The sequence below is a fragment of the Rissa tridactyla genome, unplaced genomic scaffold (assembly GCF_028500815.1).
Source record: "Rissa tridactyla isolate bRisTri1 unplaced genomic scaffold, bRisTri1.patW.cur.20221130 scaffold_535, whole genome shotgun sequence".
Taxonomy (NCBI): Eukaryota; Metazoa; Chordata; class Aves; order Charadriiformes; family Laridae; genus Rissa; species Rissa tridactyla.
Genome location: NW_026529744.1, coordinates 42,320 through 53,177, shown reverse-complemented (window position 1 = coordinate 53,177; position 10,858 = coordinate 42,320). Strand labels below are relative to the sequence as shown.

General features: G+C 56.5%; 1 protein-coding gene and 1 long non-coding RNA gene across 3 annotated transcripts; one reads left to right on the top strand and one right to left on the bottom strand.

Annotated features, from left to right (window-relative positions):
* The first annotated feature begins 178 nt into the window (after positions 1-178).
* Positions 179-5,475, top strand: LOC128903629 (E3 SUMO-protein ligase ZBED1-like). 2 transcript variants are annotated; one of them, XM_054187641.1, is made up of 4 exons: positions 179-1,721; positions 1,765-1,989; positions 2,148-2,277; positions 2,417-5,475. In XM_054187641.1, the coding sequence occupies exons 3-4, from the start codon at positions 2,154-2,156 to the stop codon at positions 4,468-4,470; spliced, it is 2,178 nt and encodes a 725-aa protein (XP_054043616.1). In that variant the 5' UTR covers positions 179-1,721; positions 1,765-1,989; positions 2,148-2,153; the 3' UTR covers positions 4,471-5,475. The 2 variants fall into 2 exon arrangements, with proteins under 2 accessions (XP_054043616.1, XP_054043615.1); XM_054187640.1 differs by having other exon boundaries at positions 179-1,989.
* Positions 5,476-6,117: 642 nt separating this feature from the next.
* LOC128903630 (uncharacterized) lies at positions 6,118-8,494 on the bottom strand. The gene is made up of 3 exons (XR_008464137.1): positions 8,373-8,494; positions 7,628-7,945; positions 6,118-6,644 (listed from the first exon to the last, which is right to left on the bottom strand). It is a non-coding gene; the product is annotated as an uncharacterized LOC128903630 (long non-coding RNA).
* Between the last annotated feature and the right edge of the window lie 2,364 nt (positions 8,495-10,858).

Sequence of the window (10,858 nt, the reverse complement as noted above, 5' to 3'; positions counted from 1 at the left end):
CCCCCACCATGACACCCCCTCAGAGCCTCCCCCCCCCGCCATGACACCCCCTCAGAGTCTCCCCCTCCGCCATGACACCCCCTCAGAGTCTCCCCTCCGCCATGACATTCCCCCCGGGGAAGGTGCGGGGGTGCCGATCCGGGGCCGGGCTCACCCGAAGAGGCCGGCGAAGAAGGACTGGGAGCCGCGGACCTTCTTGTCGGCCTCGGCCAGCAGCTGCAGCGCTTCCTTCTCCTTCCCGGCCTGGTCCATGGCGGCTCCTTCTCCCCCCCCCGCCGCCGCCGCAGCGACGCCGCCCTGCGCCCCCCTCACGTGACGCCGGCGCCACGTCCCATTGGCCGAGCGGCGCCCACGTGAGGCGGTCGCGGGGAGGCGCCTCGTCAGCCCCTCGTCAGCTCGCCATAGCGCCCCCTGGCGGGCGGGAGGAGCGGGCGCCAGTAAACCTGCAGCCCCCAAAATGGGCCGGTTTCGGCTTTTTTCGGGCGTTTTGACGCGTTCCGGTGACGTGGGGGGGTGAAACCCGCAGGTCGGCGCTTCCCGAGCCGGAACAGGGAACCCTCCATCAATTACTTCCCGGGGGAAAGGGTCGCGCTCCGGCTCCCGCGGCCTCGCTGACGAAGGCGTGAGTATTTAACGAGCCGCCGCTCGTTAACAAGCTCATTTCCCCTTCCGAGCTCTGGCGGGGAACGTGGCGGACGCAACGGCGGCGGCTGGGAGCCGGTGAGGCCGAAGGCCGATGGGTAGAGGCAGAAAACGTTTTTGAGGTGAAACCCCCTGAAAAAGGGGCCGAAAGGTGACCTCAGCGGCGCGGCGACCTCCGCCTCCGCGGCACTGGGACGGAGGTGATGGTGTCCCCCCGAAAGGCGCCCCACCGGCCACCCCGGCGCCGGCCACGTGGCCCTGACCGGTGACGGTTGGAACCGAGGGGGCAGCGCCGGGGTGTCACCGTCACCGGCGTCACCGTCACCGGGGTCGTCTGTGCCGGGATCACCGTCACTGGGTTACTGTCACCGGGATCCTCTTCACTGGGATCCCCGTTACCGGGATTCACCGGCGTCACCATCACCGGGTCACTGTCACCAGGATCGTCTGTGACAGGGTCACCGTCACCAGGATCCCCGTCACCGGGATCGTTTGTGCCGGGCTCACCATCGCTGGCTCACCATGACTGGGTGACCGGGATTGTCTTCACCGGGGTCGTCTGTGCCGGGATCACCGTCACCAGGTCACCATCACCAGGATCCTCCTCCCCGGGATTCCCATTCACCGGGATCGTCTGTGCCAGGGGCACCGTCACTGTGTCACCGTCACCGGGACCATCTTCAGCAGAAACACCATCACCGGGTTAGTCTTCACTGGGTCACCATCACCGGGATCGTCTTCAGCGGGATCCTCTTCACCGGGTTCACCATCACTGGGTCATCTTGAGCAGTTCACGATCACCGGATTCACCATCGCCGGGTCATCTTCATTGGGTTCGTCTTGAGCAGTTCACCATCACCGGATTCACCATCGCCGGGTCATCTTCATTGGGTTCAGCTTGACCAGTTCACCATCACCAGATTCACCATCGCCGGGTCGTCTTCATTGGGTTCAGCTTGACCAGTTCACCATCACCGGATTCACCATCGCCGGGTCGTCTTCATTGGGTTCAGCTTGACCAGTTCACGATCACCGGATTCACCATCGCCGGGTCATCTTCATTGGGTTCGTCTTGACCAGTTCACCATCGCCAGGTCATCTTGACCAGTTCGCCTTCACCAGATTCACCGTCACCAGGTCACCTTTGCCAGCTTCACCGTCATCGGGTTCATCTTCGCTGGGTCACCGTTGCCGGCTTCACCTTCACCAGTTCATCTCCACTGGGTTCACCATCACCAGGGTCACCTTCACTGGTCCACCACCACCGGTTCCGCTCCCTGGCGCGGCCGGCGGCGCCTCGCTGAGCTCCTGGTTGATCTCCGGGCCCGGCAGCACCGCGGCGAGGAGGTGAGTCACGGCCCAGAACCCCCCGTTCCGTGGTGTCCGGCGGGAAGTTTCCTCCTCGTGCCCAATCCGGTTTGTTTTGGCAACACCTCGCCAAAACACCGAGCCGGTCGGCAATTACCGTAACCGTCCTCGTTTTCTCTCCCCAAACTGCCACCCAGGCGGCGATGGCTGAGGGAAACCCCCAGCTCCTGCCGAAACGCCTCAAGCCGGAGACGGGCGGAGAGACGCAGCCGAAGGAGGAGGTGACAGAGGAGCCGCCTCTCCCCCTCCTCCCGCCGACGGTGCAAGGTACGTGTGCCGTTTAGGCCTTTTTTTCCCCCCAAAAAAAAACCCCATAAATACGTCAAAACGCGGCACTCGGCAGCCACCAAGAGGTTGCAAATTAAAAATTGAGGCCGCGTTGTGTCGCGTTTGTCCCCTCCCCCAGAGGAAATCCCCATGGTCTTCAACACCTACAACGTGGCGCCGGCGGCACGGAGGAAGCGGGAGAAAGGCGGCGGGGGCCAGGACGGCAGCGGCGGCGGCGGCAGCGGCACCACCACCGCGCTCTACGTCGACCGCCGCAAATCCAAGGTGTGGAATTATTACGCCAAACTGGGGGACGCCTACGTGGAGTGCAACATCTGCAAGAAGCAGCTCTCCTTCCACAACAGCACCACCACCATGCGGGAGCACCTGGTGAGGAAGCACGGCATCCGCGACACCTTGTTGTCCCACCTCAAGGACGACCAAGTTGCCGAAGGCGACTACGCGACGCCGGAAAACGCCGGCAAACGGTGCCGGCAGATGACGCCGGAAAGTGGTTTCTACCACCCGGCGTCCTGCTCGGAGCCCAGGAGCGAGGTCATCATGGAGTTGGTGTTGGAGATGATCTTCCGCGACCTGCACCCTCTCTCCATGGTGAAGGACAAAGGGTTTGGGCTCCTCCTGGGCTACTTAGAGCCCAATTTCACCCTGCCGTCGCCCGTCCAGCTCTCCGGCATGTTGTGGCACCGCTACAACGCGGTCAAGCAACACCTGGAGCGCTACCTGCAGACGGCGCAGGCCATCGTGCTCTGCGCGGAGCCGTGGGTCTCCCAGTTCGACCAGACCTACTTGAGCGTCACGGCCAACTTCATCGACGGGGAGTGGCGGCGAGCGCGGTGCCTGCTGGAGACGCGACGAGCCAAAGCGGAGGAGGGTTTAGGGGAGAAGCTGGTGGCCCTCTTGGCCGAATTCGGCTTAGCCGGCAAATCCGTCTTCTGCGTGATGCACGACGGCGCCGCCGCGCCGCAGCTGGCGCCGCAGGGCTGGAGCAACGTCTTTTGCGCCGCGCGCAGCCTCCACCTCTGCGTCAAAGCCGGGCTGGAGGTCCAGCAGGTGGGAGAAGCCCTGGATATCGCCCGCGGCATCGTTAGGTACTTCCAGCAGGATGCCAAAGCCGCCCGCTCCTTGAACGGCAAGCTGGAAGCCATCAACAAATCCAAGCTGAAGCTGGTGATGGACGCGGGCTCGCGCTGGCTCACCACCATCGAGATGTGCGAGAGGCTCTTAGAGCTGAAGTGGGCCATCATGTCGGTGCTGGAGGAGCACCCCAAAGGCGCGACGGGCGTCCAGAACTTGGCCGACCACCAGTGGAAGCTCCTGCAGGACCTGCTGCCCGTCATGAGGACCGTCAAGTTGGCCACCGCCTTCCTGCGGGAGGAGCAGAACGCCTCCGTCTCCTCCCTGCTGCCGTGTGTCCACGGCGTCGCCGCCGCCATCGGCCAACAGGCGGAAGAAGCCGGCGCCGTCATCAAGACGGTCGTCGCCAACATCAGGACGGAGCTGAGGCGGTGCTGGGGGCTGGCGGAGGAGGAGAAGGTTCTGGAAAGTCCGGCCGTTATTGCCTCGTTTTTGGACCCGCGTTTCAAGGAGATGCGGTTCCTCAGCCCCGGCCTGAGAAACGAGCTCCACCAGCGCGTGAAGAACATGCTGTCGCAGGTCTGCAGCCCCCAGTCCCCCCCCGCCGCCCAGTTTTGGGCGCCCAACTCAGATTATAAAGCCGAAAGCGGCCAGGGGGGCAACCAGCTGCCCGCTCACAAGTCCCGTTGCTCCGGCGCCGCCTCGCAGAGCATCTACGACGTCCTTTTGGGGAAGGACCCGACGGAGAACATGCCGGAGATCCACCAGCAGCTGGAAAATTACATCGTGGAGCCTCTCTGCAAGCGCAGCACCGACCCCTTGGACTGGTGGAAGAGCAACGAGCACCGTTTCCCGGCCGTGGCGCGGCTGAGCCGGCAGTACCTGGCCATCCCGGCCACCGCCGTCTCGCCCGAGCAGGCCTTCGCCGCCGACGAGAGCGGCCTGGAGCATCGGCGAGCCGTCCTGGCACCGGAGAACCTGGACCAGATTCTCTTCTTGCACCAAAACTTCGATTTTTTAGAATCCATCAGGAACAGCAACGAGGCGCGGAGCAGGAATCCCCACGCCGAGCCTTTCCGGGGGGCGGTGGGGGTTTAAATCCAGACCCGCGGCGGGGCTTCGGGACGCCGAGTATTTTGCCAAATTCCTGCGGTTTCGGCGCGGCTTTGGCGGCGAGGAGGCGTGAACGCGCCGCCGCTGCCTCCCGGCACTCGCGTTCTCACCCCGCCTCCGGAGCCAAACTGCTCAAAACTCATCCCTTTCGATGGAATTAAAAAAAAAAAAAAAAAAAAGTCACTCAGCGCTGCAACATCCCACCTCTTTTTTTTCTTTTTTTTTTTTTTAAAAGGAAACAGCCCCCAGGGTTTATTTTTTTGGTTAAAAACTCCCAGTCCTCCCAGCTGGCAGGGCTGCCGCCGACTCCGGCCTTACTGGGAGGCCCGTCTTCGATTTCGGAAGGCAGCCGGTTTCCCTTTGGAATCGTTAAGGGCTAGAGAAAAACGTCACTTTGAGGTTTATTTTTAAAAATACGAGCCTTGAGAAGCCAAAAGGAGAACGTTCCCTCCCCGGCCTCCTGCTTTGGGGAGTTTACAGAGGCCCAGACCTGAGGATTGGGCCTTTAAAGAGAAAAACAGAACCAAAATATAGAATTTTTTTTTTATTTTTTTTCTACTGGGCATTAATAGTCAGAAAAATTAAAGAAAATCACGAAAATCTGGCGGCCCGGCAACAAAAAAGAAAAAAATAAATCAGCCTTTTTTATACTGTCGGTAGAGACAAGACGCCTTTCTTTCCATTCCCTTCCTTCAACTAACCAAACCCTCCACGCTCCCTCCCCAAACACCGCGTTAATTTATGCAAATAAGCACCGATTAATAAAATAAACACGCAAGGGGCGCTTTAAATATGACCCGGACGCCCCACGGCCGCCCACCACCTTTAACCAACCCGATTCTGCTGCCCCGGAACCAGCGGAACGAGTTCGAAATCGTTTCGTTAGGGCGCAAAGAGCAAGAGCGGGGCAAGAATTTTAAAAATTCACCAAATTTCATAAGGAAACCAAAAAACACACACACGAAAACTAACCTGCCCTCTTCTCGAAAGGCCGCCACAGTCCAGACCGTAAACGCCGCGCGCCACCGTCAGGGAAAAACGACGTGTGAAACGTGACGACCATTTTGGGGCCATTTCCCCTATTCCGTCCCTTTTTAGAGCGACCCCGTTGTTCTTGAATCCTCAAAGCCCAGCCGGGCGCGGAGAAAAAGGTGGGTTTGGGGTTTTTTGGTTTGGTTTTTTTTTTTTTTTTTTTTTTTTTCCAATAAAAATGGTAAAAACTGGCCTCGTGGTTGGTTTGGTGTCACTTCCCAGGTGTCCCGGGAGGAGATCAGCCCAATCTGGGGGGTTTTGGGTTTCTTTTGCGGCTTCGCCGCCCTTTAAAAACGCTCCCGGGGACCTTTGAAGCATCTTTTGGGCGGTGGAGTCTCACGCGAGCGTTTCTCCCCAAACACCCTGAAAGTTAGGAAAGAAAGGGATTTTTTTTTAAGTCTGTTTTTGTTTTTGTTTTTTTTTTAATTTCGTTAAATTTTTTGGGTTTTGTTTTTTGGTTTTGTTTTGGGTTTTGGGTTTTTTTGTTTTGTTTTTTTTTTTTAAATTCCCGCGTTTCGCCGCGCGGTAACGACAGAGTTTCTGACGTCGGCGGTTCGCCAAGGCGGATCGTGGGGGATTAAAGAGATTAGGATTCATTGTGCGATCGCTTAAAATGAGGTTGAATCGAAACGCGAGGGATCGTGCTCGGCGCGGGCGAGTGGAGCGGGGAAGCCTCAGGCCGCAAATCCTCACAGAACTTGAGGGGGGGTTTTTTTTTTGGTCAAAAAGAAGAAACGCCGGGATTCCGGCGCGAGGAGGGGCCGGTCTGAACCTCAGGGCTCGGTTGGGAGTCTCCCGGACTCCGAAAACATGGATTTTTTGGGTTGAAAGTCAAATAAAACCGCCAAGCGGCCCCGGGGCAAGGGGAATCCTGGAGCTGCCCTCCCCCTCTGCCCCCCCGGGTGGTTTTTGAGCCCCAAAACAGCCGGTTTTGAGATGAAAAATGAAGAGCTGACCTTCCACGCTCGCCGCAGGGGAAAAAAAAAAAAACGGATCTCCAGCGGCGCCGTCCCAGCACCAGGAAGGACCGGGATCGACGGAGGAGCTGCCATCACCGTCGGGGCTTCTCTTCCCGATTCCCCGGCTTTGGATTTTCCTTGGGGACGACGCGGCGCCTCTTCTTTGCGCTGTAAATCGGGTAAAAAAATAGCTCGAAACAGCTGCGGGCGGCCAAGGAATTAGATTTTTTGCGCCGGAGGCACCGCGTTTTATCAGCCCAACCCCGCCCGGGTGGACTCTGGACACGAAACAGGCGGAAAAAAACCACTTGAATTCGACTGGGAGGCCCAGACCTTGAAAGAAAAACCGTATTATTGCTCTATTTTAAGCGGAATAGCGCTTTCCTCCGCAAAAATCTATCCCAACGGGTTGAAACCGTGGAATTCCGAAGCACCGAAGCAACACGGCGGCCCCGTTTCTACCACCAAAAAAAATCACCAGTATTTCTGTGAACCAAATCCGCTGTTTTTTAAGGAATGTTTTCGCAGACGGGTTCATGGAGGAGCGGAATCCGGCACAAAAATCCCTCCCCCAGCAGTTTTTCTACCTCGTCTTCAGCCTTTTCCTCCTCCTCCGGGCGTCTCGGGCGCTTTTTCTGCGTCAGGCGAGGCCGAGCGCAACCGAAACACTTTTTTTTTTTTCCCTTCCAGGCGTAATAATATTCGAGGCATTGAGACACGGTTTCAGTCTGGATCCACCGGGAGGAAAACCAGGAGCCGTTTAATAAGGGAAAGGCGGCAGTAAAATAGCGAAGGGGCAGATGGAGGAGGATTCTCTCCTCCGGTTCTCGCAACGCAACGTCCGGGCGAGGTCGGACAGAAAATAAACCTTCACCTGCTGAAAAACGCCGTCAAGAAGCGCTTTCAGGGCAGAATTCTCTGTTTCACGCCATAAACCGTTGCTATTCTTTTAATATCTCTGGTATTTTCTCCCAGAGATATTAAATATTCCGTTGTAATCACACATTCGGGCAAAAACACGCCTTGTACCCGTGGGGTTTTTTTAGCAAGAAGTGTCCTAAGAGCAGGATTCCAACACGCAACTCAAAATACGACTTTCTGGGTTAAAACTGCCCGCGCTAACGAGCTGCGCCTCGCTCTAACGGCTTTACCTGCTTCTGGATGAGGCGAAAATTCTTCTTATGGGTGTAAAAAGCCTCTTTGAACGGCTGCTCCTCCACCGGCATCCAAACATCCGAGCCAGCGACACGCAAACTATTAGAATCAGCATCCCCCGCCTCCTAAAGCCCCAGAAAGGGATTAAAACTACACTTTTCCCCACCCAAAAAGAACATTTTTAAGACTCAGTTCCATCAGAGCAAAGGGAACGGCGGGATCCGTTCTCCTCCTCTACCTGGGTAACAATAATCAGCTAGGGGACGGGATTCGGGTCTCCGAGGCGGCCCAGCACGCGGCATCTCCGCCGCCTCCTGCCAGATTTCATAGGGAAAAAAAGACGTAAATTCCTCCGGAGGAGGAGCCAAAAGGGAAATTCTCGCTCCTCGTGGCGACACAGCAGGCACCGAGGGGTGTTAAGTCCCGTCTTCGAAGAAGGGGGAGCAAAGCGGACCCGCTCCGGGCTCACCGAGGGCACACCTCGGCTTTTCTCTAACATCCCTTTCATTCAGGCGTAATTCTATTCTCCAAATCCTCCCAGAATCAAACCAAACTCTTTGTGATGCACCAGGAGAGGGCTCGGGAAGCCCAAGAGACGTTAACGCAGCGACAGGCGGCACCCAAGAACCTCCCGGCGCCTTCGGCAAAGAGATTCCGGCCGGCGCAATAGAAAACTCGGAGCGACTCCCAGCTCAAAACAGTAACGAAGCCCGTTCTTAATTAGGAACTGCCGCTTCTTACCAGCACGTCGCCTCGAGCCTCGCGCAGGCAATGGAGAGCCAGCTCCGGGTTGACCCGTCCACCCCAGCCCGGCGTTGGGAGAAGCCAAGTGGAGCAGGTTTGTAACAACAAGCGCAACAAAAACCCAGAAAAAAGTCAAGTTTTCCTCGAGAAAAGGGGCGATAGGAGAGGGCGGGAAAACAGGACGAGGGCAGCAGAGGCCGGAGGCCAGGAAAAGGCAGAGAAAAAAGTCCGATATCCCAAATATCTCTACTTTAAAAGCTCAGCGAGAAACCTCCCCTCTCCCGAGGGCGCCGCAGATGAGGTGGGACGGCTCCAAACGCCCGTTTTTGACGGAAGACGCTGCCGGGAGCGCCACCCGTTATTATTTATTCCCTCTCCCACCAAAACCCAGCCATCTCCCTTCGCTCGAACGTGAAGAAAAGGAGGGAGAGAAGCCCAAAAAGGTGGAATTTTCCACCCGTCGTATCCCGGGGTGGGGTGAAAGTGGAAGAAAAGCGTTAGAAAAAAAAACAAAAAGAAAAACCCCACCTTTCTACTGCATCTCGGGGTTGGTTTCCACGTCGCCCCAGGGTTTCCAGACCAGCGACGCTCCCTCTTCCTCCTCTTCCAAATGGGTCGGATCCTGGAGGTCGGGAAGCTCTGCTTGGAATTGGCTGCCAGCGTTGACGCGCCTGAAAGCGTGAGGAAGAGGAGGTGAGGAAGGCGAGCGGGGAACAGCTCCGGCAAGAGAAACGCACGGATACATGAGGAGCTGCAATAAATACGGCCCCTATTTCCCAGGAAAGCGCAAATCGCTCTCCTCTAACAACTTCTCCAGCACCACCACGGTACCGTTCTGCCTCCCAAGGCCTCTCGGGCCCCATCGGGCAAGAAAATTGGGGATTTTTTCCTCCTCAAAACCTGTCCCAAGTGGTGAGGTTCACTCCGAGAAGAGCCGCCAGCTGCGAGAGCCGCCACCGCCGAGCACCAAGTGCTTCGGAATGTTGTGTAGGACGCGGGAGGCCAACAACGCTCCACAACAGCGCTTGGCCGGGCATTTCGACGCATTTCTGGCCAACTTCGGGTCAAAAAACCCGCCGTTGAGGACCGGCCGAGCCACTGGAAGAAGGTCAATGTCAACGGCGAGGGCCTGCGCAGTCCCGGGCCTTGCACCAACCATGCGCCGACTCCTCCACGGCGGTTCCCTCGTCCCCCCTTTTCCCAGAGTTTGCTCTTCTTCCGACGGCTGGGCGCACATTTTACTGTTTCATGAGCCAAAACCCCCAAAATCCCCGGCCATTCTGCCTGGAAGGCATGAAAAAAAATGCTCGAGAGAAAAATCATTCCGCCAAGACCATACTTTAGCCTTCCTCGCCATCCTCACATATTTTTAATTGCGTGTTTTTAATGCTCGGATTAAATTTTTACCCCGAACTCGCACAATCAAATCAGGTCGTGGGTTGAGGAGGAACTCAAATCGCAACTCCAAAGTGATTAACGGGTTACGTATTTCCCATAAATTCCGCCAAAGGGCCCCTGGAACCTTTACCGAGTCCGTTACCAATAGCGTTAATTACCACCAAGCCCATTCCTGCCGTGTTATTTGAATAGAATTGGGGGGATTTAAGGGAGCCGTGACGCTGAGCTCCTAAACTGGTGACCAGTGGCTCACACAAGCCATTCCAGCACGGGATTTTTGCTAAATACACTAAAAAAAAATAATAAAATAAATCACTAGAATCGTCACCTCCCTCGTTCCCTGCCGGCGAGTTCATGGCTGTGGCCGGTACCGAGACGGGAATCAGCTGGTGGAGCCACCGCGACGTCCCCCTGAAGGCACCCCAGCTTTGGAGGGACGGTTTCCATCTCCTGCGTCCTCCGGCGATGGTTTCTGGGCACCAACGAGGGCACGGGGGGTATTTTCTGGCCTCCAAGTCTTTCACATCCCAAGTCCCTTCCGAACTGTTTCTCCGTTGAAGAAAATAACGAGAATTGCCCTTAAATAACAAGCACTCAAGGATTCCGCTTCCCTTTCCCTGCCGCTCCCTCCTTGCTTTGCGCCATTGCTCCCCGCGAAAACACCCGGTGGCGACCTTTTTCGCTACAAAACCACCCCCCCCGAGGCAGTTCTTGGGGGAAAGCGGAAAAGTGGACAAGAAAAAAAAAAACAATGGAGATAAAGGGGTGGAAAATTAACGGGAGGAAGTTGAACCGCTTTTTTTTTTTGTTTTTTTTTTTTTTTTAAGAATATCATTTCGTCACCCTCAGCGTTCGATCCGCCGTTTCGGGCCGAGTTGGGAAATCTTTGTGGTTCGTTTAGCGGTAAAAGGTAGTAAATAGGGAAAATAAAAGAACCCCAAGCTATCCAACAAATAACCAAAAAAGCACTTAACCAACCCCAAACTTTGGGGATATTGAGTCCCCAAACCGGCCGTAGCACGTTGCTTGGTAAGACGAGCTTCCCTGAAACATAATTTTGACGATCTCTTAACGACGCAAGGTTC

Excerpts from the sequence above, each read along its gene's own strand:
- LOC128903629 (XM_054187641.1), top strand. The coding sequence starts at position 2,154 with ATGGCTGAGGGAAACCCCCAGCTCCTGCCGAAACGCCTCAAGCCGGAG. Across the intron at positions 2,278-2,416 it reads CCTCCCGCCGACGGTGCAAG|AGGAAATCCCCATGGTCTTC; the intron begins GTACGTGTGCCG and ends CCCCTCCCCCAG.